Below are 23,628 nucleotides of genomic sequence, written 5' to 3'. Positions count from 1 at the left end.
TAACCAATCACTGATCTCTGCCTCATACTGACCACAGCCAATGACTGCCCTCTACCTAAGCCCCGCCTCTGGCAGCCATCTTCAGATTTGGTAGCACGTGAAGTGGCAGTATGACCAAGTGAAGAGCCGCAGAGGGGTAGGCGGGAGGGTTCGCATGTGAATCCATGCCAGACCCATGCTGGAGAACAACAGTTACAGGTAAGTAACTTGTTCCTTCTCCGGCATGGGGTCTGGCATGGATTCACATGCTCATGAATAAAGAATACATAGCAGTACACACATGCACAACCACGGGAGGTGGCAAAGGCTCAACATTAAGCATTACATCAAACTCAACATTAAGCAAATCTTACCTCCTCACCAGGCTCACCTTAGGCGAACAGGTTGCGCAGCACTGCTTGGCCGACCCTGGACTCCTCCCTGGAATCCCGATCGACGCAGTAGAATTTCGTGAAGGTGTGCGTTGACCTCCACGTAGCAGCCCTGCAGATGTCCAGCAAGGGCACACCAGATAGGAACGCCGTGGTAGCTGCGATCGCTCTGGTGGAATGGGCTCTCGGACGGCCAGGCAGCGGTCGGTTTGCCAACCGATGACAGTACATGATACAGCCGGAGAGCCATCTGGAAATGGAAGCCTTCGAGAGAGCCTTCCCCTGATTGACAGGTCCAAAGTTCACAAAGAGTTGTGACGTCTTCCGAAAACACTTTGTGCGGTCCACGTAGAACTTCAGCGCTCTAGCCACATCCAGCGAGTGCAAAGTCCTTTCAGCCGGCGACGAAGGCGACGGGAAGAAAACAGGCAACACCAAGGGTTTGTTGAGGTGGAAGTCGGACGGCACCTTGGGCATGAAGGAGGGGTGCGTCCTGAGCACTACCCTCGTGTAGTGAAAAGTCAAGTACGGGGCCTTGCAGGAAAGGGCCTGGATCTCTCCCACCCGTCGTGCGGAGGTGATGGCCACAAGAAACGCTGTTTTCCACGACAAGAACTTCAACGGAGCCGAGTGCAGAGGCTCGAACGGAGGTCCCATGAGCTTGGTCAGCACCACGTTGAGCTCCCACGCCGGGGCCAGAGCCTTCACCGGCGGGAACGATCTGAACAGTCCCTTCATGAACTCTTTCACCAGACGATGAGACCACAAAGACGTCCGCCCCGTGGTTCTGGTGTATCGGGAGATCGCAGCAAGATGAATCTTGAGGGACGCGTGCGCCAGTCCAGCTTTGGCCAGCGTCAGTAGGTACGGCAGTACTTGGGGAGCCGTAATCCGTAGAGGGTTAATCTTCTGTGCGTGGCACCAGACAGAGAACCTCTTCCATTTGTGTCCGTAGCATTTAAGAGTTGAGGACGCCCTGGCCTTTGCAAGAACCTCTCTGCAGTCGGCCGGTATGTCGTATCCTCCAAACTCTAACGCTGCAGGAGCCAGGCCTGCAAGTTCAGCGACTTCGGGTTGTGATGGAGGATGGCGCCTCCTTCCCTGGAGAGAAGATCCGCGTCCACTGGCAGCTTGATTGATGGGGACGCTGACAAGTCCAGAAGGTCCGGGAATCATATCTGCCTCGGCCACGCAGGTGCGACGAGGATCATCCTGCACCGTGACCTCTTGAGCTGGTTGATGAGCCGGATCAGCAATGGCAATGGAGGGAACGTGTATAGAAACAGGCCCTCCCAGGGGAACGAGAAAGCATCGCCCATGCTCCTCGGCTGGGGAAACCTGCTGGCGAACCTCCGGCACTTGGAGTTCGTTGCCGTCGCGAACAGATCGATCTGGGGTGTGCCCCACCGTCGGAAGAGGCGGTCCACTAGATCCTGTCGTAGTTCCCACTCGTGGCACGAGCGCAGCTCCCTGCTGAGTGAGTCGGCGATGGTGTTTTTATCCCTGCCAGATGATACGGCACCAGAAACATCCCCCTTGGGCGACGGCCCAATGCCACAGATCCTGCGCCTCCCTGGACAGGGCTGGGGACCTGGTTCCGCCCTGTTTCCTGATGTAGAACATGGTGGTGGTGCTGTCGGTGAAGATCCTCACCACCTTGCCCTTGAGGGACGGAAGGAAGGACCTGAGGGCCCAAAACACTGCACGGAGCTCCAGGACGTTGATATGGAGGGACTTCTCCGTCGGGAGCCAAAGGCCTCTCGCGTGCAGATTTTCGGTGTGCGCTCCCCACCCTTCCAGGGAGGCATCCGTGGTCACTGTCTCCTGGTGGTCGGGGGTCTGGAAGTCCATGCCCGCCGTCAGATGCGCGCGGGTGCCCCACCACCGGATCGCTCGTCGGAAACTCTCGTCGAGTGTGATCCTCTCCTCGAAGCTGCCCGTCGTCTGGATCCAGCGCGCGTCCAGGAACTCCTGCAACGGGCGCATCCGGAGCCTGCACAGGGGGATGAGGTAAATGCAAGCAGACATCATTCCGAGGTGGGACTTGATGGACCTCACTCTGGCCGCGTCCGTAACCAGCATCCGCTGCACCTTGCCCAAAATGGCCCTCGTCCTTTCCTCCGACGGAGAGGCCAGAAGCGACACTGTGTCGAGCTTCGCTCCCAGAAACAGTGCGTCTTGCGCGGGCACCAGGTGGGACTTGGCGTAGTTTATGGAGAATCCCAGGTCCGTGAGAAGTTGGACCGTCCTTGCCGTGTGTTCCACAGCAAGCTCCTTCGTCTTCGCTTGGATGAGCCAGTCGTCCAGGTAGGGGTAGACGTGGATCCCCTCTCGGCGCAGCTGCGCCACCACCGGTGCGAGGTACTTGGTGAACACCCTGGGTGCCGACCTCAGTCCGAAGGGAAGGGCTCTGAACTGATAGTGACGCCCTTGGACCACGAACCTGAGAAACTTTCGGTGTCCCTTTAGGATGGGAATATGGAAGTAGGCATCCTCCAAATCCAACGACGACAGGAAATTGCCCTCCTCCAACTGACCCAGGACGTGTTGGAGGGTGACCATCCGGAACTTCCGTGCCTTGATGAATTTGTTCAGTCGTCGTAGGTCCAGGATGGGACGCCATCCTCCCGTCTTCTTCTTCACGAGGAAGTATCTTGAGTAAACTCCGGAGCCCCGAAGCCTCTTTGGGACGAGCTCGATGGCGCCCTTCTTGAGCATCGCCTTTACCTCCAAGAGAAGTTGAGGGACGTGATGTTCTTTCCTGCCCACAGGGGGGACGCGCGGGCACCTCTTTAGAAACTCGAGCGCGTGACCCTGGGCTAGGGCGTCCAGCACCCAACGGTCGGTGGAGATGGACTCCCACACGCTGACGAAGCTCGCCAGCCGGCCTCCCACCGGGGTGCTTCGGTGGGGGCCCGACCCCACGGCCGGTTCAGTCCTGCTTCGACAAGGCTTTGCCGCCTTGACCTCCTTGGCGACGACGGCGGGGCCCGCCTGACTTGCCTCGTCCCCTGTAAGCTTCCTGCGACGACGAACGGGCCGCTTGACGGTAGGTGGAAAATCCGCCGCCGGAACCTTTGGAGGCACCCTGTTTGCCTCCGCCGCTCCGAAAGGGCGGCCGCCGTTGCTGGAGAACCCCAAGAGCCCGGGCCGTCTCTGTGTCTGCCTTGATGGCTTGAAGGGAATCGTCCACTGTTTTCCCAAACAGGTTGTTTCTGTCGAACGGCATGTCCAAGACTCTGGTCTGCACGTCCTGACGGAAGTCAGTAGCCTTGAGCCATCCACGCCGCCTAAGGCACACGCCGTTGCCCAACTGGCGAAATCCAGTGTCAGCGATGTCCGTCGCAATCGTTATGGCGTGGTCCGACGCCACCTCTCCTTCCTGCAAGATCTCTAGGGCATCCGCCCTCTTGTCGTCCGGTAGGAAGTCCAGCAGGGGGGCCAGTTTGTACCACAACTCCCTGTCGTAGTGGGCTACGACAGCCAAGGCGTTGGCCGCCTTAATCGTCGTCGCTGCAGACGAGATGACCCTGTGTCCCATCGTATCCAATTTCTTTCCCTTGCCGTCCGGCGGGGAGGTCGACGTAGAGGCCGCGCCCCCCCCACTTTCTTCCTGGCCGCCGCGGAGACGACCGAGTCCGGGGTCGGCTGTGCCCGAAGGCACAAGGGGGCCGCGTCCGGGACCCGGTACTTCTTCTTGTACAGATCCCTTCTAGCCGGCGTCGTGGATGGGTTCTTGAGGAGGGCGAGGCCCTCATCCCAAATATCGTCCAGTAGAGGTACGGAGAGGACCGTCTTCCTCTTGGCTTCGCGCCGTTGATAAAGGAAACCTTCCTTCTTCTTCTCTTCCGGGCAGAGCTGGAAAAGCTTGGATGCCCTGGCGATCATGGAGTGAAACGATCCAATCTCGTCGGGCGGGGAAGCCCGGGTGGGAGGTGACGACGGCAGATCCTCGTCGTAAACCTCGTCGTCCGTACCCGTCGCGGCCTTGTCAGTCCCCGTATCATCCCCACGAGTCGTGGACGGGGAGGAGGGCTGAACAGGGCGCGATGGCTGAAAAGGAGGTGGAGGATGAATCCTTCTTCTCTTAGGGGGAGGGCTCCCAGAAGGGCCTGGCTCCGGGTCCCCCGTCGGGAGCGGTTCCTCCGCTGGTGGTAACGGCAGTCTCGTCCTTATCTCCGAGCATAAGGACTGTATAGCCAACAAAATGGCCGCCGAGTTGTCTTGCGGCACTGGTTGAGGGGAGTCCGAAGGGCGGTCAGGGGCCCCGTCGGCACCCTCGACATTATTGTCGTCTCCTACGTCGGGGTCCCTCCCGACGGGCTGGTCTTCTTCCACGCCAACGCCGTGGCTTAAGACTTCGATAAGCTCTTCCTCAGAGGTTGAGGCCGAATCCACAACGACCTCCTGCCCCCCCTTTTTCTTCTCTGTCGGAGGTTTCACGGGGGTCCTGTCGATGGGCATAAAAGAGGACTCCCTCTGCGGTGGCAGGGAGAATCTGAGCCCCGAGGTCGCCACCACTGGTGTAGCCTCCACAGGCTGAGCCAGGGCCGCCGCGACTTTCTCGATAGAGGCCTTGGCCGGATGGATTAAGGCTTTCACCACCTTAGGTGCGCTCACCGCCTTCTCCTTGGGGGGAGGATCACTGCCTCGCTCTCCCTTCGATGGGGCCTTAGAGCTCGACCGGGGCCTCTCCAGGAGCTTCGCCGGGTGCTCGGCCTTCCTCTTACCCGAACCAGAGCGTTGGCTCGTGGTTGATGGTGCCGGGGAGGATGCGCCCTGCCTGGCGCCCGTAGAGCCCGACCGTTCGGCGCTCCCGGTGCCAGCGGACTCGCGGTGCTTGGCCTTGTGTTGGACCCCCGTCGCCGGGGCATCCTCAAAAGTCTTAGAAGACCGCTCGGATTTCTTCTTCTTTTCGCCTGACGGGCTCTTCCCTTCCAGCCAGTTGGCGAGACGTTGATGGCGGTCCTTCATGGTCCGCTCCGACATATTGCCGCAAAACGCACATCCTTCTCCACGTGCGTCTTGTCCTCATGTAGGCAGTAAAGACAAAAGGAGTGTTCGTCCTCCTTAAAGACATTCTGAAGCTGGCATCCAGGGCAGACCCTGAACAGCTTTCCAGGCGTCGAGCTTCCCTTCTCCTGGGCCATGTCCGAGATGGGCCTGAGAAACTTCTGGAGTCCTCCAAAAGCGTGGCTCGACGAAATCTTCACCCTTGAGGGGCGTAGACAAATCCGACACGGGTCCCCGTTGATCGGATGAAGAAACGGTGGAGCTTGAGGCTCTTTTGACCGAAAAATCGAAGTTTTTGAGGAAAAAATGTGAAAAATAGCACTAACGCTCGAGAGCAGTAGCACGAGGATCCCAACACTTGAACGTGCGGTAAAAATCTGAAGATGGCTGCCAGAGGCGGGGCTTAGGTAGAGGGCAGTCATTGGCTGTGGTCAGTATGACGCAGAGATCAGTGATTGGTTACTACTACGAAAGACAGATCAGAAACGAAACTGATACTGGTTTTTTCTTTACCGAGGATTCCCAGCCTGACGACGGGGAATATTCATGAGCATGTGAATCCATGCCAGACCTCATGCTGGAGAATAACCTCTGCGAACAAGCATTTGAAATTGAAGAAACTGGGAACAGGATCCCTCGCTAGAAGCCAGGTGCGAGGCTCTGGAAGCTAAACAAGAGGATGCCGAAAATCAATCAAGAGGAAATAACATACATTTTAGGGGAATCCCTACCTCGGTCGCTGACGCTGATCTGGAGAGCTATACGAAGGACCTATTTAGATTTATAATCACGCTACAGGATGATGCCCCGCTTGAAATAGACAGAGTTCACCGCACCAGGTCCCGACAAACATTCTGCAATCCTCCTGATGTTTTGGCAAGGATACACTTCTTCAGGGTAAAGAAGGAAATAATGTGAGAATCCAGGAACTCCAAACAAATCCAGTTTAGAGGAGCGACCATACTAATATATCATGACCTGGCGAACGCCACTCTCCTAAAGAGAAAGGCTCTGAGACACCTTACCGAGTGGCTGAGAGAAAGGAAGGTTCCGCATCGCTGGGGTTTTCTGACTTCACTAAATTTTACCTGGGAAGGCAATCCGAGACAAATACACACCCTAAAAGAAGCAGAGACATTTTTGAGGATGGGAGCGGACGGTGCAGACTCAGAGGGAGAAACAGCCTTACAAGAACAGACAGAGAAACCAACTGCGGGCGCATGGACAAGAGTGAAATCGAAGATGTTGCATTAGGGGCCCTCCCCAGAAAAGCAACAAGAACCCGGACTGAAGGTTGAATAGGAGCTACACTCAACTAGACTAGGTCTGCCTTGGGGCTCCCATTTGCCAGGGATCACTTGGAAGCAGCTAAAAGTTAGACAGGATGGAGAATCTTTGAACTACGACAACGTCACCGAAAGGATACATGCATCGCATGGGTGAAACGGTGGGGGGAAAAACCTTGCCTCAGTGGGTCCCTGAGGTAGAAAGGACAAGAAACATTGAGCCTGCAACTAGGGAGTTTATCGCCTCTACGCTTGTGAGTTATGCCATTTAGTTTTGTATCAGGCCCTGTTGGCCTCAGTTTGCCGGTGGTCGGATGGGCCGGACAAACCCATTGGTTGTAGGCTGCTCGCATACTTGGTTATTGAGTGGAGTGGGGGGGAGGGGGACGAGTGGGGGAGTTTACACCCAGGAGGACTCAGGAGTTTGACAGGTACAAAACATCAACACACCATAGTTACACAGATACACAGGGGCAGTACAGAATCGCCCCCTACTCAGGGGCGGGTGACTGGGTAGACGGATTTGGTAGTTCCCACATCAATGACAAACATGGGGTCTAACAGTGAGCGTGAAATTTGTATGATTACATGGAACGTTCAGGGACTTAACTTCCCGGGCAAAAGGAGGTCAGTAAGGAGGTCAGTAAACCTCGCAGGAGACGTAACTGCTCCAGGCTGATGAACATCGAATCAAATTTAGAAGGTTCAAGAAATCATTCTTTGCCACATCAGTGGGGGTGGGGACAAGGGGGAGTGGCTATCCTGCTCAGTGAAAACATTCCCTTAACCCAAGTCACAGTGAAAAGAGACGCCCAAGGCAGATTCAATCTATTGCCCAAATAAATAATGCACAGGAGAGGTTCTTGCTTGATCTGATCCCAACGATTTTAGCATTCACAGAAGGCCATCTCCTAATTGGCGGTGACTTCAATGTGGTCCCAGATCCACTTGTGTATAAGACACGCCCCCCCCACCAGAGCAGATTTCACCCACTCACTGGGGCTTGCGAGATGAGACAATAGAGGCTAGCTAACTCAGGGGCATCTGATTTCACCTTCTACTCAAAAGCGCATAGAGGTTTCTCAAGAATAGACTTGATTTTGATGCCAAGTGTCCTTTTTCCTTGCTTGGAAAGGGTACAAATTCAGACCAGACTTCTCTCAGACCATGCCCCTGTCACAGCAGATTTATGAGTTTAGGGTTCCCAGCCCCCCCTGCCCACCTCCCAGAAATATTGGAAACTACAGGACTCTACCCTGTTAGAAATGATCATCAAAAAATAATTGGGAGAGACCCACACTCACTATTTTAGGGAGAACATAACTAGGTATTCCCCATTTCCATGATTTGGGATGCCATGAAACCGGTTATTTGTGTGGCTCTGACTGCGGCTGTAGCAGAGCAAAGGAGGGTTGCACGACTCCAGGGCTCCAAACTTGAAGCAGAAGTTGCAGATCTAGAAAAAAGCTACAAAAAAACATCAAACTAGGAAAGTGGAGAGGGATCTCAAAAAAAGCCAAGACAGCCCTAGAAATGCATTGGGCGAATAGATCAGCCAGGGCCCTGGCATATACAAAGCAATACTATTATATCAATGAGAAGAAAGCTAATTGCATCCTGGCGTACAAATTAAAAAAGGTACACAATAGAAATAACATATTAAAACTTAAAGGGGAGGATAGTAATACGCGATTTACTGAGATCGAGAAAAGGGAAATCATGGTGGAGCATCACAGAGAAATCATGGCGGGACCCCCTATAACACCTGGAAAACAAACACACTATTTACACTCCATCAGCACCCCTCCCCCCAAGCCCAGTTGGACCGCTTATAGTTGCTGATTTCAGTGGAGGAAACTACAGAAGCAATTAAAACCCTGAAAAACTCAGCCCTGGGACCTGATGGATTTACAGCCACATTTTTTAAGACATACTCGCACATCCTGTCCCCGCAGCTTACAGCATTAACACATTTCTCACCACAAAAACTATTACCTACTCCATGGCAAAGTCACTCACCATTCTCACCCCTAACCCAGGTAAGGACCCGGAGCTGTGCACTTCTTACAGACCAATCACATTGATGAATAACGACGGAAAGATATTCTCCAATATACTCGCCACTAGGTTGAGGGCTGTCTTCTCACAGTGAATAGACCCAGACCAGATGGGCTTCATCCTCGGTAGGAGCACCCACGATAATATTAGACGCACAATCTATCTGATTGAATCCGCTACCAGAAAGGGGGAAGAGGATGGCAGTTATTTCTCTAGATGCCCACAAAATATTTGATCTTCTGGATTGGGGATACATTAGGCAAACCCTCTCTCACTTTGGGTTCGGCCCTAACTTTGCTACGTGGGTGATGGCCAATTACTAGAATCCTTCCACACAATTAAGAATTAACAGCTCTAGATCGGACAAGATACATATAACTAGAAGCACGCGTCAGGGATGTCCATTATCCTTGCTAATATTTGCCCTGTCAATGGAGTCATTCGCCTTCAAAATCCAACAAAACCTAAACATAAAAGGGCCTTACAGTGGGTAAGCAGGAATTCAAAACAGCCATGTACGCTGATGATGTCCTCACAATAACGCAAATGGACGCCTCTGTGAGCTCATTATGGTGAGAAATTGAGGCCTTTGGGGAGGTTTCGAGGTTTCAGAGTAAACTACGCTAAATCAGCGGCTTTGGCGATTAACACACTAGGCAAACAAAGAGAATCTCTCACCTCGCAAGTCCCTATCCCATGAGCAGACTCCTCCATTGGGTACTTAGGAATTCAGATTCCCAAGAAATTCAAACAAATATACCAACTCAACTTTCCGCCCATGTTCAAGGAGCTACACAAAGACCTGCAGCAGTGGCAGAAACAGGAAATCTCGTGGTTAGGTAGGATAACCGCAGTAAAAATGAATATTGTCCCCAGGCTGATTTATCACTGCACAGCCCTACCAATAAACATCCCGGAAAGAGACCTACTGAAATTGCAGAAAAGCATACTGAAATTTATTTGGGGGGAAAACCGCACATTGCTAAGCAAATTATGCTCCACAGCACGGGTTTGGGGTGCCTGGGGGTCCCAGACATGGCCAGATATCGTAGAGCTGCTCAGCTTTCCTGGGCTTTTGCTCAGGAAACGATAGCAGACCAACCCAGATGGAAACAAATTGTGGAAGCATGGTGCTCTGGGCCACTTTTCGTCCTCCCACATATTGCGCCCTCTCGGAATCTGGTAAACTCAGGGCCTCTCGCATCCACACAAAATACAGTTTCGAGTTGGAGAATCGCAGCACGCAAGTGGGGTTGCACAGTCACACTTGGCCCCTTAAAGCCGATCTGGAGTAATCCAGACTTTACCCTGGGCATCCCTCCCAATAGCTTTGCAGCCTCGCGTGCCGGAGGCTTAAGAAGGATTAGGGACTTTTTGCATAATGGCACTCCCGTCACATTTGTAGAATGTGAAACCAAATTTAATGTCCCAGAATCTGAGCAAATCCATTACGCACAATTAAGGCACTGAATTTCATAATGTGTGGTTAAGTGTAAAGGTGGAAGGACCTTGACTGCATCTGCACCCAGGGGTACAATCTCCACACTATACCGATTACTTGAGAAGACAGATCCCACCCGGAAGGAAAAATACATGCTTAGTTGGGAAAAAGACCTGGGGCGCACACTAGAAATCGAAGACTGGGGAAGAATATGGGTGAGACTCCATAGCAGTACTAAATACATAGCAAACTGTGAGGGGGGATACAAAGTATGCTATCGGTACTAAGTAACTCTTGAGCTGCTAAACAAGAGCAACTCTGCTATCCCCTCTTGCTGAGGATGCACGGACACTGGTTCCCTGTTTCACCTGCTGTGGGACTGCCCAAAAGCTAGATAATTTTGGCAAGTGGTCTTGGAGCAAATTAAACTCATCACGGGTCTGGGAATCCCATGGGACCCAGGGATAGTAGTATTGGGAGACACCAGGGAAAGGGGTATTCCCGTTACCGGGACAGATAGCAAAATTAGTTACCCATCCCCTCACAACGGCTAAAATCTCCATAGCCCGGTTATGGAAACGCCAGAGGGCCCGTCATTGCCCATTTGGTGGACAAAATGCTGGGACATTGTGGCTTCGGAATAAATCACTGCTTTGCGCTTGGGGGATATTACTAGCTTTCAGAACATCTGGGCTCCTTTTATGGAATACGCAGAGAAATAACCAGGCCTAACACGCCACCTGCCCATGATCCGATGGCTCGCATAGACCAACGTCTGGAGCTCCAGCTTTGGCTCTAAAGACTCTCGTATCAGTAGCAAAAGAATTCATCAAGGAGAAGAAGCCCTGGACATTGTAATGCTTCCCTGTGTACGTTTGAACTATGTGGCAACCCTGAAATTATGTGATGTTGATGTATATCTTCCTGGAAAAATGTAATAAAATGTTTTGTTGAAAAAAAAAAGGGAGTAAAGTGGAAAGTAGAGGAAGAGAAGGAGAGGCCCATTAGGCACAAGACCATTCCAACTTAGATGGGATGCTGGAGACAAGAGCCAGGACCACAAGACAGGAATGAGTAGTACATAGCCTAACTCAGCTTGTTGACAAGCACCAGTGGCCATCCTCCTGATGTAAGCTCTAGATCTTAACTTGGCAGTACCCAGCACTAATGTCCACCACTGCCTTGACCTAACGAGCAAACGCATGTAGGGCTCAAGAGATAGGCATAGGGGTTTCTCGGGAATCCATGACGATATGAAGAGGAGCACCCCAGTGGAACCAGGAGCCAAGAAAAAAGTGTGGCAACACTTCAATCCCCATGAGTGTGAGTGACTGACTGAGATGTGAAAATGCATCCTGGGATCCGATCTGAGCGAGGAGTGTGGACCCCAGAGACATTTGTCATTTGAAACCCACCCTCTCCAAAGTCAAGCACCCTCATGTGGAGTTACTTTTGCATTATTTTGCCCTCTTGTGTAAAAACCAAAATAATCTTTATATTTGCAACCCTATTGTGGTGTGCGCTTCATATTAATCCTGCTTGGCTTCGCGTCATATGGTGCAAACTGATCCAAGCTAAAAAATGAACTACAAATCTCCTTTCCTTTTCCCTATTTCAATGCCACACCCTCAAACCACTCTCGTCATCCTCTTCACCATCTCCATTTAGCCTCCACCCTTTTTTCGACCACCCTCATGTACCACCAAAATAAACCATACTTAATGATCCCCTATCTTGACCCTAGCCAGCACCTCCTGAGAATCTCCAGAGGAGGACTTGCGGCAATGCTGCTGCTCTGCTTTGGGTCTGGTGTTGCCTGCATGAGCTGTCATACGCAACAGAGAGAAGGTTCTGGCAATACAAGGGGCCACCTATTTAGGTTTGCCTAATTTCTGGCTGTCTAGTAAAGTGCTATTTTCCAGCAGCACTGCAGTTAAAAAAATAACCCCATCCGCCTCATGATACCAGCCCCTTCTCCCTAGAAACCTTTCCGCCCATCTGTGTCACCCTGTTCTCCTTGTGTTACCTCCCTTCTCCCACTGTGTCTATCTGCCCCTTCTTTCTAAGTGTGACACTGATGGCCTCAGCCTCTCACCCTACCTATGCCACCAGTCCTTTTCCCTCCATGTCATGACATCTACCTCACGTTCCCCAGTATATCACTACCAGCCCCATCTCCTCGCTGACACTTCTTCCCTTTTCACCTGCCTTTTCTACTCTGTCAGGATGTATCTTCTCCCCTGTTTTACTTAACTTCCTTTTCCGTGTCGGCCCGTTCTACACCATTTATCCCAATCTATGTCAATAAGTGCAACTATTTAAGACCAGGCTTAAGCTCCACCACCTAGTCAGTGATTGGGCATCCTTTACCGAACCACCCAGTATGTCCCACCACGATACTTAACAACTGTATACAAATTGTAGTCTTGTAAATATTGTCATACAGCCAAAATGTACATTATTTTTGTATATGTCTCACCACCACAAAACCTTCATCTTTCAAATGTACAAAACACATTTACCCTCCATTGCCCTGCTCACCTGCATCCACCTGCACCAGTATAATTATTGAAACTTTCTAACAGCACCCTTACAAGGGACAGACTACCTTTGCGGTTTGTATTTTGCTCTCTATACAGCATTTCTGGTAGAAGTGTTTGATCAACCAGCTGAATAAATGCAAACGCAATTATTTAAATAAAAAATGTCTCTGCCAGCCTTAAGACAATGGGCCTCATTACGACCCTGGCGGAATGGGTTTAACGGCGCCGTTAAAGGTGCCGGCGCCGTTAAACCCATTCCGCCCTATTACGAGGTCCCCTTTGCGGGACCCGCTCTGGACGTCTGGTCAGACCAGACGTCCTTTGCGTGTCCCGCAAAGGGGACTAGCATGTTAACAACGGGCCCGCCTATGGGGGCTCAAAGGGAATGGGGATGGTCCAGGTTCCCTGAATGGGGAAATACCGGGCCCTCCAAAGTGGGAATGGGCCGGTATTTACCCATTCAGGGACCACAGACACGGACCCGAGTTTGAAGGCAGCCATGGCCTTATTAAGGGCATGGCTACCTCTAAACTCGTAATGAGACCCAATGTCTAGGTGGAGAGAGAGGCACTGTTCTTTGTGAAGTTTTAATAAGGCTTCAGCTGAGAAGTTTCTTGGTCTTTAAGTAGTATATGTGCTAACTTAATAGTGAGCATCTTGCACATCTGATGGGCGGACCCAGGTTGTGCCCCATACATATCCCTCAACCACACAGTAAGGCATTAAACGTGCTCTGCAACTTTTGTATCATGAGGAACAATATGTTGCCATCAAAATGTTCTATAGTGAGTGATAGAAATATTGCTGACACATTGTAGAGACCTGCAATACATTGGCATTTAATGTTATTGCTCAGGAAGTAAAAAGAGGACAGCTGATATTATGGCTTATTATCAAGAATAGCACACAAAGGTTTGGAAGCAGCTGAAATGCAGAACTTATTATTAGGAGTTAAAGGAGCGTAACATCACAAAATGTCCAAAAACGGACAATCGGGGAAAACAGCTACATACAGTCACTAACCTATTTAAGGCAAAAAAAAAGGCACAACGCTCTAATCACCACCACCGTGCACAGCAGAAACAAACGTGGATGAAGGTTAACGCACGCAAGAGAAGCTGTCATGATTCCTGCCCCTCATGTCCCCAGCCCTCCAAGATGTCAGACTGGAGCCAGGCCACGATCACCTACATGGCCCTCAAAGGCCTCTCCATCCCTCCAAAGACCCACTTGGAGTCAGACTTGGCGCTTGTGGCACCAGACTCACTCACTTCCATAGGATAACATTGGGGATTGGACTTGTAGTTCATTGATGGGGACAAGATGGATGCCCCCACATATTTTGGTTCTCAGAACTGCATGTGCAGTCTAGTCTTTTGGGTGTGGTTCAGCCCAGAGACTCCTGGGATACCCAGAGACTATTTAAGCCACGCCCAGGCTGAGAAACATGCTTTGTGTTTTCTGCACCTGCAGCGTGACACTCACCGTGTTCGGATCGGTCTCCAGTAGGCCTGCATCTTTCTTCTGCGCTCAGCTCCTGCAAGAACACGAACACCGTTAGGAACAGCCTTACCTTGCGGCGCTTCTGCCCATCATTCATCGCTCCTTCTGTTCTGCGGGCATCTTCGGCGGTGTCATTCCCATCCCAGCACGCCGCTTCCCAAGGAAAAGGGAAAAGAACCGAAAAAAGGCATTAGTACGCATTCAACAAATCTTCGCTTCCTTTTTAAAGACTGTACGAGTTTCAAACGCTTACCTGAATCCCAGCCGCTCTGGGGGAACTCTGTCTCCGGAACTTCTCATCCATCTGCAAGAGGGAAAAGACACTCCAGGTTAGCGTGGAAACATCTAGAGGCGCCGCATACCGCGCTTACTCACCACATTTCTTATTCATAACTGGCATCCACACTGAAAACGTTGCGGCACCTAAAAGACACAGAAAAAGAACTCAGTTCAATACAAATACGAAAGGGTTGCATCGCACTCTCACTCACCTTCAGCGCTACTCATCTCAGCAGCACGTCGCCATCCCCGGACGCCAGCCATCATCTAAGGAAGGAAAGGAACGAAGTTGGAGAACTGTTCAAAAGACTCATTATACTTACCTGTCAGACTCTTGCCAGTGAAGTAACTAGGCAGCAACCAGCCCGCATCAATCAACGCGCCCCTGCACTGAAAGCAGGACGGAGAGCACACTTTCCAAGAAAACAAGGTGAGCTGTGGAGTCATCACAGATTCCCCGGCGGTAACCTCCTCCCATGTGGCCATGGGAAGGAAGCCGCTACCTGATCCTTACCCTTGGGGGCAGCTATATGAAGTAGGATCACATGGGAGGAGACAACTAACGGGGAGATGAAATGACTTCATTGGATGAGACATGGTATCCTCCATTTTCCCGTGAAAAAGACCAACTGATACCAAAAACCCTAATGGCCTATTGCCATGCATCTGTTCCACCCTTTAGGGAAACTAGAGAAACCTTTTCCCAACATCCTTCAGACCAACCTCTCACTCCTGATCTAAAAAGTAAAAGCTCCAAGAATACCTTTTTAGTTCCATTTCCCCTTGATATAGAACTGATTTGTCATATGGAACCATTGAGAGATTTTCCAAATACTATGCATCAGTTGACATCAATGGACTCCAATTCCCACAACCACTTAGTACTGGGACGAGAAGGATGAAGGAAATTGATGCAGCGCAGAAGGGCCCTCCAAGTCAATGAGCGTGCTGGTTGTTTTCTGAAAGCATTGGTGCATGAGACATTTAAAAATGGAAACCAAACAATGAGCAGCAGTGCAGGAGAAGGTGTTGCATCTCCCTCAGAGGTGTGTAGAAGCTGGAGACACAAGCCTGTGTGGCGGAGCAAAGGGGTCCGCAGCAGGGAAGGAAAGAAATGTTGCGCAACCAGGACGTGCCATGGTGATTGCAGGAACCACGAGAGGATTCCTGGACGTTCGGCAGTTCGAAGAAGCAGCATTACTCTTACCGGAACCTGAAGGAAAGCAATGGTGCAGGGGTGCAGCCGAAAGAGAAGCCGGAGAGACGTCCTAGCATCCCAAAGCGGGAAGCAAGCATCAAAGCTACTGTGAGGAAAGCGCAAACGGGACCAAGGACGCTACACAGCTGGTCAGTCAGCTCAAGCAAAGTGGGGACCCCGGGACATTTCCCTGAACGCATCAAATACAGTTTGACCATTGTAAAGCCTCAGAGACAGAAACAATAAGAAGATGGTTTGTGAGTCAAAAGGGCAAAGTACAAACACGAACCTCAATAACATACGAGTGCGTGGAATGAAGATGTGGGGAAAGCTTAAAGCAAAAATTGAAACAGACAGATATACCGAACGAAGGAAGGTACATGTTCGTTCCAAATACAACACCCTCAAAGGGCCTCATTTAAGTGCTTTGTAGCATCCCTGTCTGGGCCTGTGCGGGCACATATGGCGCCTCAGAACAAACGTCCGATCTGCCCTTTCCTCTCATCAATATGACTATCTGGAAATTCTGGCAGCTGTTGCCTCATTGCCGTACCGACCACTGCAATGAAAGGTGACACTATTAACACCTCCAACCCGATTGACTTGCATTTTCATTGTCCTAATCCAGGTTTAACTGTCCCATCCTCTTTGTTACTTTTCTGGCCTCTGTTCCATGAGGCGAGGCTTGAAAAGATTGTGCACCTACACAAAGGTTGATTTTCATGATTTTTTGCACACCTGACGTGCCCCCCGCCCGTTCCATGAGGTGAGGCTTCTCCAGTTTCTGCACCCACACAAATATTTACACAACGGATGTAGCCCCCAGTACCATGAGTTAAGGTTTTACCAGATTGTGCACCTTCACAAAGGTTTTTCCTTCATGCTTACTTGCACATCCGCCGTAGCCCCCCGTACCAGGAAGTGAGGCTTTACCGGAGTGCGCTGTCACCATCTACCCTTATGTTGTAACTTATTACGCGTGGTCCTGCCTTTGTGGACTATGCTATTGTACTGTAACTAGCACCTAGATGCCTTAGGGATGTGTGCGCTGCTATAAATGTAAAAATAAAATAAATATGCAGTTTTGGATGTAAAGAGGAACTGTAATAAATGAGAAAGTACTTGCAAGAGTATACCCAGCAGTTGCAAGTACAAGTGGAGAGGTCCTGGCAAGAGTAGTATACCAGACAGTTGGAATTACATGAGAAGTCCTGGCAAGAGTATACCAGGCAGTTGAAAGTAAAAGAGAAGACCTGGCAAGAGAAGTATACCAGACAGTTGGAACTTCACGAGAAGTCCAGGCAGTTGAAAATACAAGAGAAGTCCTAGCAGGGGAGTATACCAGGCAGTTGGAAGTGCATAAAGAGTGCTGACAAGGGAGGCAAATTGCAAACCTACAAGAAGTGTCAAGAAAAGACAGTGTTTGTCGAATAAAGAAGGAACTTGTGTTAAAGGACTTACAAGGCTAAACAGCTTTGTACCTAACAGGATTGTTGTGGGCCAAGAATGGCACAAAGAACTGTTAGACCAAGAAACATTGCTATACCATTGAAGAATCCAGGGGAAGGAAAACACCTGCTGGAACAGAGTTCTTTTCATCTTGGAGAACATTTACATTGGAGCTGTTCTATTTTTATTTTATGAACACATTCTGCAAATGCCAGGTTGAAGACATTTCACTTCTCTATTATTTTGCTTGTGGCACGAGGGTCAAGATATAACATTTGGACACAAGGACAGTTTTTGATTTCTCATATCCTGACACATAGCGATTCGTAGTTTTTGGTTTTAAGCAGGGAAACTCCTTTTAAGAGCAGGCTCAGAGTAATTTTCCCAACCATTTTTTGTTAATAAAAGTCTTTAACCAAAAACATGACAACTGTGTGTCCGGCTTTCATTTCTGAAACCTTCCAGAGGGTAAGTGTAGAGTACAGAGTCCATTGAGGACGCCACCACATTTAAAAAAAAAGAATAAACGTCAACTTAAACTCAAAAGAGCCGAACTACAAGACCCCAAACGCAATGTGGTCGATGTAAAGGAATAGTTCACTCAAAAGTCTTATTGTCCCAAAAGATGGGCAATAATCAAAAACACACATTACACATATTTTTAAAGAAAGATCCCCTGTAAAGTTTTGAGCAAACAAGGCTCAAAGCGTTTACATGGGCGCACCCATTTTGTCATTTCAGGAAGCCTCCTCAGCTCATGTTAAGCTCTGCCCTGGCGGCTGTAAACAAGCAGCAAAAGCCACCTACTGGGAGCTTTTGCTTACTGCAGCCAGAGCAGAGCTGTACATAGAGGAGGCTGCCTTCACTTTCATTTTACGTTTTCGGTGCTCCCCAAGCCGAGGGAAGCACAGAAAACGTAAAATGAAAGGCAAAAAGCAAAGGCGCAGCAATTATAAATACAACGTTGTTGTATTTGTGATTGCCGTGGTTGGAAAACCATGGAAATCATAAATACAACAATGCTGTATTTATGACTGCAGCAGCTTTCGCTTTGAGTATCCAGGGCTAACCCGACCCGGGGGAGCACAGGAGACTCAAAGCGAAAGGCGCAGCAGGCAGAAATACAAAGTTGTATTTATGTTTGCTGTGGCTTCAGCTCTGAGTCTCCTGGGCTCCCCCAGGTTGGGGGAACCCAGGAGACTCAAAGCTCAAGTCACAGCAAACATAAATACAACGTTGTAAATGCTGCGGTTTTCTTTCTAATTTATTTTGCAGTGCTTTGAAAAAAGAATGAAATTTAAAGCACTTACCAGCAGCAGCTTGTGTTAATCTCTGCTCTCCGGCAATAATGAAGCAAATGCCACCTGCTGGTAGCTTTTGTTTAATACAGCTGGCTGGCTTTTGCTTCATTAGTGCTGCAAGGGCAGAGATTAACACAAGCACAGGAGGCTCATCCATTTCACAAAATGGATGCTTCCTAGTCCTTGAAATGCGTGATTTTGAGCCTCATTTGCTCAAAAGTTTACATAGGAACTTTCTTAATAAATATGTTTAATATATATTTTTGATCATGGCCCATCTTTTGAGCCAATAAAATTTTTGAGTAAACTATTGCTTTAATCATTACATGCACATTGCCACAGGTTCCGATGCCTATTGAGAAAGGGTTGTGCTATGACAATAAGTTGGGAATTGAACTGAGCCAGAGGTAAGAGTATCAATTTAACATTCCTGTGCTAAATAAAGGATGCTTTCTCATTAACTGGTAGCCAATTGTAGGATTTGTTATTCCAAGCAAATAATTAATGAGAGTATCTTACCTTGTGTCTTTTTTCCAGACTGCAATGCAAGAAGCCGCATGTAAAAAAGGAAATTATCTATCTTATCGGTTGAAAGTATTCTTCTAACAATATTTAAAATACCAACAGAGCAAGTACATTAAATATTGGACTATTCAGTAGCCTGGCAACAGGCCAACAAGTGAAGACATTTCCTACTCTCAGTCTCTACAAGTGTGTATACACCCTGGCAATCAAAGAAAAGCAAAGAAATGCTGATTGACATGGTGAAGACACTATACGCAGATGAGACTGCAAGGGTTCGAGTGAAGGGGATAACATCTCAAGCATTCTTATTGTAGCATGGTAGTGGACGTCCTTTTCTTTAATATTTGCCCTTGCAATGCAGGTACTGGCCATAGAAAGGTTTGTGAAACACTACATGGCAAAGGTATACATGCATAACAGGTGGAATCCATTGTGTCTATGTATGCAGAATATATTTTATTTGTGAAAGCTAGAAAATTGATTACAAGAGGGCCTGGGTACAATTGATCAAACTGGTAAAGTTAAACTGGCCCACGTCTTTGGTTCTCCTGCTGGGATGCGTGCATAACCTGGATTGCATAGAAGGCACTGAACTGCAATAGGGTGCAAAATACACCAAATATGTAGGAGTTAAAAGATACCACAGCAAATCCAACAATGTTCATCACAATATCATGGCAGGATAAGGGCAACTGAAAACTAAAGCTAGTAGATGGAACACAGAGTCGCTTGGCCATACACGTGCAGAGTAACATGTCATGGTAAAGAAGAACCAATTTTTCCCCATTCAAGGTAAGAGTGACCAAGCATTCTGACTTTCAGCTGGAGAAAAGCTTGTGTCCAGTGTAAAGCACAATGGAAATCTGGAGTGCTGTGTTGAAATACACAGGGTCTGAGAAACTATATTCACTGCTGTGGTTAAAGGGGATACCCATAACCCATGCCATTATAATCAGTCTGCAACAGGGAGTGGAAAACCAAGAGCCAATTACTACAACGGCTGGCCTCAAACCGTATGGTAACTTTATTAACCTCCCTCAGCTGACAGAGTAGGGAATATTGGAATAGCTGTGTTAAGGTGTGCACAACTCTGATTGGTTGTGAAAGCCAGATTTAAGGGATTCCCGATAATGCCAAATCCTCCACCAAATTACTGCAGAGTACGCTAATGCTAGGAGGCTGCAACATTTGGCAACATCATTATACAGCTAAATACCAACAGAACGCACAAAGAAGCCAAACCCAGGGCAAAGTGGGAATAAGAACTGGGTGCCCTACTATCAGAGGTACAAGGACAAAGAGCAAGCAAAACGACAGGCAATATGTCTCTCAAAGTGAGGGTTTGCCTAATACGTTAGAAATAACTAGGTATTAAAGGACTCCAAGCTGGTAAAACAAAATGCATACAGAGGTGAAAGCATAGTGTGTGAAATGTGGTGTGAGCACGCTGCTGCACTTTCTGTGGAGATGCAGGAGCATAGCTAAATTCTGGGATGAGGTATTGGGGATATCTCAACAATTTTGGGAAACCAGAACCTGAGGAAGCCACTTTCCATACGGATCGCACTAGAATTACATTTGCAAGCAATACAAGGGCGGTTTGCAGCAATTGCCATCTTACTTGCTAAACAGAATATCTTGATGGAACCTAGGAACCCAAAGTGAACACAATCAATATATGCAAACTGGTTCACTGCAATAAAATGGTAGAAGGTGACAGGGCATTCTCATATTCCCTTGTCACCAAAAAGATATCGGAGTAGATTTCCTGGCGCACCTAGCTGTGAGAGGTCATGTAAACAACTCAGACCATGGAGATGTTCTGTAGTATACGTTGACTGTGGAATAGCTGCACAATAATATTAATGGACAGTGGTAATATGCCATAGGACAAACAAGAGGGGCAAGTGATGGAAGATTAATTATATGTGGGGATATTGGTAAACAGTGCAGTATTATATGTCTTGGTGTAAAACATGTTTATCTGATGTAGAAATGCACTACTATAATGTAGCCAAAACGTCTGCTATTAAAATGCATTTAGGGCGATATGGTACCTAGGACGGTGTTAATGATACTCTGTAAGAATCAATGCATAATATGTTTTTTCTATCCAGTATTGTAATGTAAATAATTATAAATAAAGTGTTTTTAAAAAGTTGGAGACATGGGAGAGACCAGTTCTGTGTAGTCTTTCGACCACAATCCAGATTAGGGGCTTTGGACGGTTATCACAGGGTGAGTGTACCTCAAGACAGTGAACTATGGTGTTGAAGACAACCCTCTTCAGGGGAGGAGAGAAAAGGGTCTGTAGAAGGGGTGAATAAAGGTTGGCAGCAGGTGTCTTTAGGTGAGGTATGCCTGTGGCTATTTCAGAGCAGGCTGGGATGGTGCCACTGCGGCTGAATAGAATGCAGAGTCGAGTAGAGGTGACAGGTGCAAGTTCCTTGATTGTTAGGGGTGCAAAGGTAAATATTGGTGTGCAGGATGCATTGGCAGAATAAAGGGTGGGTAGAAGGGAGGTAGGGAGAAGTTGAATAGGGAGGAGTCCGAAGGGAACGTATGAGGAGAGGAGGATGAGGGAATGGGTGGGAGGGATAGACGTATGGATAGGTGTCACATATGTTGAGGATTTATAGGAAGAGAAAAAGTTGTCTGCAGACAGAGAAAAGGATATGGAGCCATTTGGGGGGACTAAGGGGGTATTTGAGAATCACTGATCATTTATGACAATGTGATCTGGGAAGGGAAATCATTTGGTGTAATAGAAGGATTTGGCTGGAGATGTGTCTTTTGTAGGGTTTAAGAAGAGTTTGGGATTGATCTTTACACCGGTGGCATTGGCAATGCATAGTTGCCATTAGCACTTAAGAGTGCTGGAGAGATCCATGGTTCAGAACACGAGTAGGAGGGGGTGAACTAACGGACACAATAGTGTTCAATAAAAGGGGCAGACAATGCAGAGTTCAAAGAAGTAAGTTAAGTGGACGAGGGAAAGCTTAGAAGGAGAATGAATTGTTCAAGAAAATGGACCATAGAGTTTACCTTGAATTTGTGTTTAGTGATAGGTAAGGGCAGAGAAGGGAAAGTGGAGGGGGAACAGAGATTGTGAAGTTGATGACTGAGTTGTCATAGGGGGAGTGGTCAATAACGAGAGCAGAGGAGTCCATAGTGGACGATAGGAATATAAGATCAAAGGTGTTACCCTGGTTATGGGTGGGACGTTTGTGTAGGTTGACAATTATGTGTTCAGAGTAGGGTCAGCTTGTAGTTGATGAGCATGAGTTAGACCCTTAAAGGCATGGTCTAGTAAATAAATGTATTTAAAAAATAGATAGGCAACATAAAAAAAAAAATACTAGCATTCTCTTTTTTAAAACTTCCTATGTAAAATTTTGAGCTATTCAAGCTCAAAATTCGCAAAAGCAAGCACATGGGCGCATCCATTTTGTGAAATGGAGGCCCTCCTGTGCTGGCGTTTGCTTTGCGGTACTAATGAAGGAAAAAGCCAGCCAGCTGTAGTAAACAAAAGCTACCGCTGGGTGGCTTTCCCTTCATTAGTGCTGTACGCGGAGGACGTGGACCGGAGACCAGAGCAGGAAAGCTGCAGCTGAATCTCGGTAAGTGCTATTTATTTTAAAAAATAAAATAAGCACTAGCTGGAGGAGCCCGGAAAACTTAGAAATAAAACCGCAGCTTTAAAAACGTTGTATTTATGTTTGCGGTCGCTTTTGAAGCGACCGCAAACATAAATACAACGTTATTGTGTTGGAAAACACTGCGGTTTTTCTTTCCAAGTTTCTCAGGCTCCTCCGGCTCGGAGGAGCCTGAGAAACTCGGAAAGAAAAACCGCAGCGTTTTCCAACACAACCGCATTGTGTTTCCGCCTGCTGTGGCTATCACTTTGGGTCTCCGGTGCTCCCAGGGGAGCGAAAGTGAAAGCCACAGCAGGCAGAAACACAACGCGGTTGTGTTTACATGCCGCGTAGTGTTTCTGCCTACAGCTCATTTCCCCCGTGGGGAGCCCGACAGCCCCAAATGGGAAATGCTAAATGCCGCGTTGTTTCTGCCTGAATCTGCTTTCCCATTTGGGGATCTCGGGCTCCCCGTGGGGAGCCCGAGATCCCCAAATGGGAAAGCAGATTCAGGCAGAAACAACGCAGTTGTTTTCCGCAATGCTGCGTTGTTTCTGCCTGAATCTGCTTTCCCATTTGGGGCTCTCGGGCTCCCCATGCCCGAGAGCCCCAAATGGGAAAGCAGATTCAGGGAGAAACACAACGCGTTTGTGTTGGAAAACGCTGCGGTTTTTCTTTCCGGGTTTCTCAGGCTCCTCCGAGCCGGAGGAGCCTGAGAAACTCGGAAAGAAAAACCGCAGCGTTTTCCAACACAATAACGTTGTATTTATGTTTGCGGTCGCTTCAAAAACAACCGCAAACATAAATACGTTTTGAAAGCTGCGGTTTTATTTCTAAGTTTTCCAGGCTCCTCCAGCCTGGAAAACTTAGAAAAAAACCCCCAGCTAGTGCTTATTTTTAAAAATAAATAAATAGCACTTACCGAGATTCAGCTGCAGCTTTCCTGCTCTGGTCTCCGGTCCCCGTCCTCCACGTACAGCACCAATGAAGGGAAAGCCACCCTGCGGTAGCTTTTGTTTACTACAG

General features: G+C 48.7%; 1 protein-coding gene across 5 annotated transcripts in view; it reads right to left on the bottom strand.

Moving 5' to 3' along the window:
- Window positions 1-23,628, bottom strand: part of MFSD6 (major facilitator superfamily domain containing 6) — a 598,811-nt gene that overhangs the window by 69,821 nt on the left and 505,362 nt on the right. Inside the window, exon 7 of one of the 5 annotated variants that reach the window (XM_069615671.1) lies at window positions 18,962-18,980. The exons of the other annotated variants lie outside the window; for them this stretch is intronic. Coding sequence (XP_069471772.1) covers window positions 18,962-18,980 — 19 coding nt within the window. The remainder of the gene's footprint in view (window positions 1-18,961; window positions 18,981-23,628) is intronic. 5 annotated transcript variants of the gene reach the window in all.

This window comes from Ambystoma mexicanum, chromosome 9 (assembly GCF_040938575.1).
Source record: "Ambystoma mexicanum isolate Mex_15411 chromosome 9, UKY_AmexF1_1, whole genome shotgun sequence".
NCBI classification, from domain to species: domain Eukaryota; kingdom Metazoa; phylum Chordata; class Amphibia; order Caudata; family Ambystomatidae; genus Ambystoma; species Ambystoma mexicanum.
This window is presented reverse-complemented; position numbering and strand designations above follow the sequence as displayed.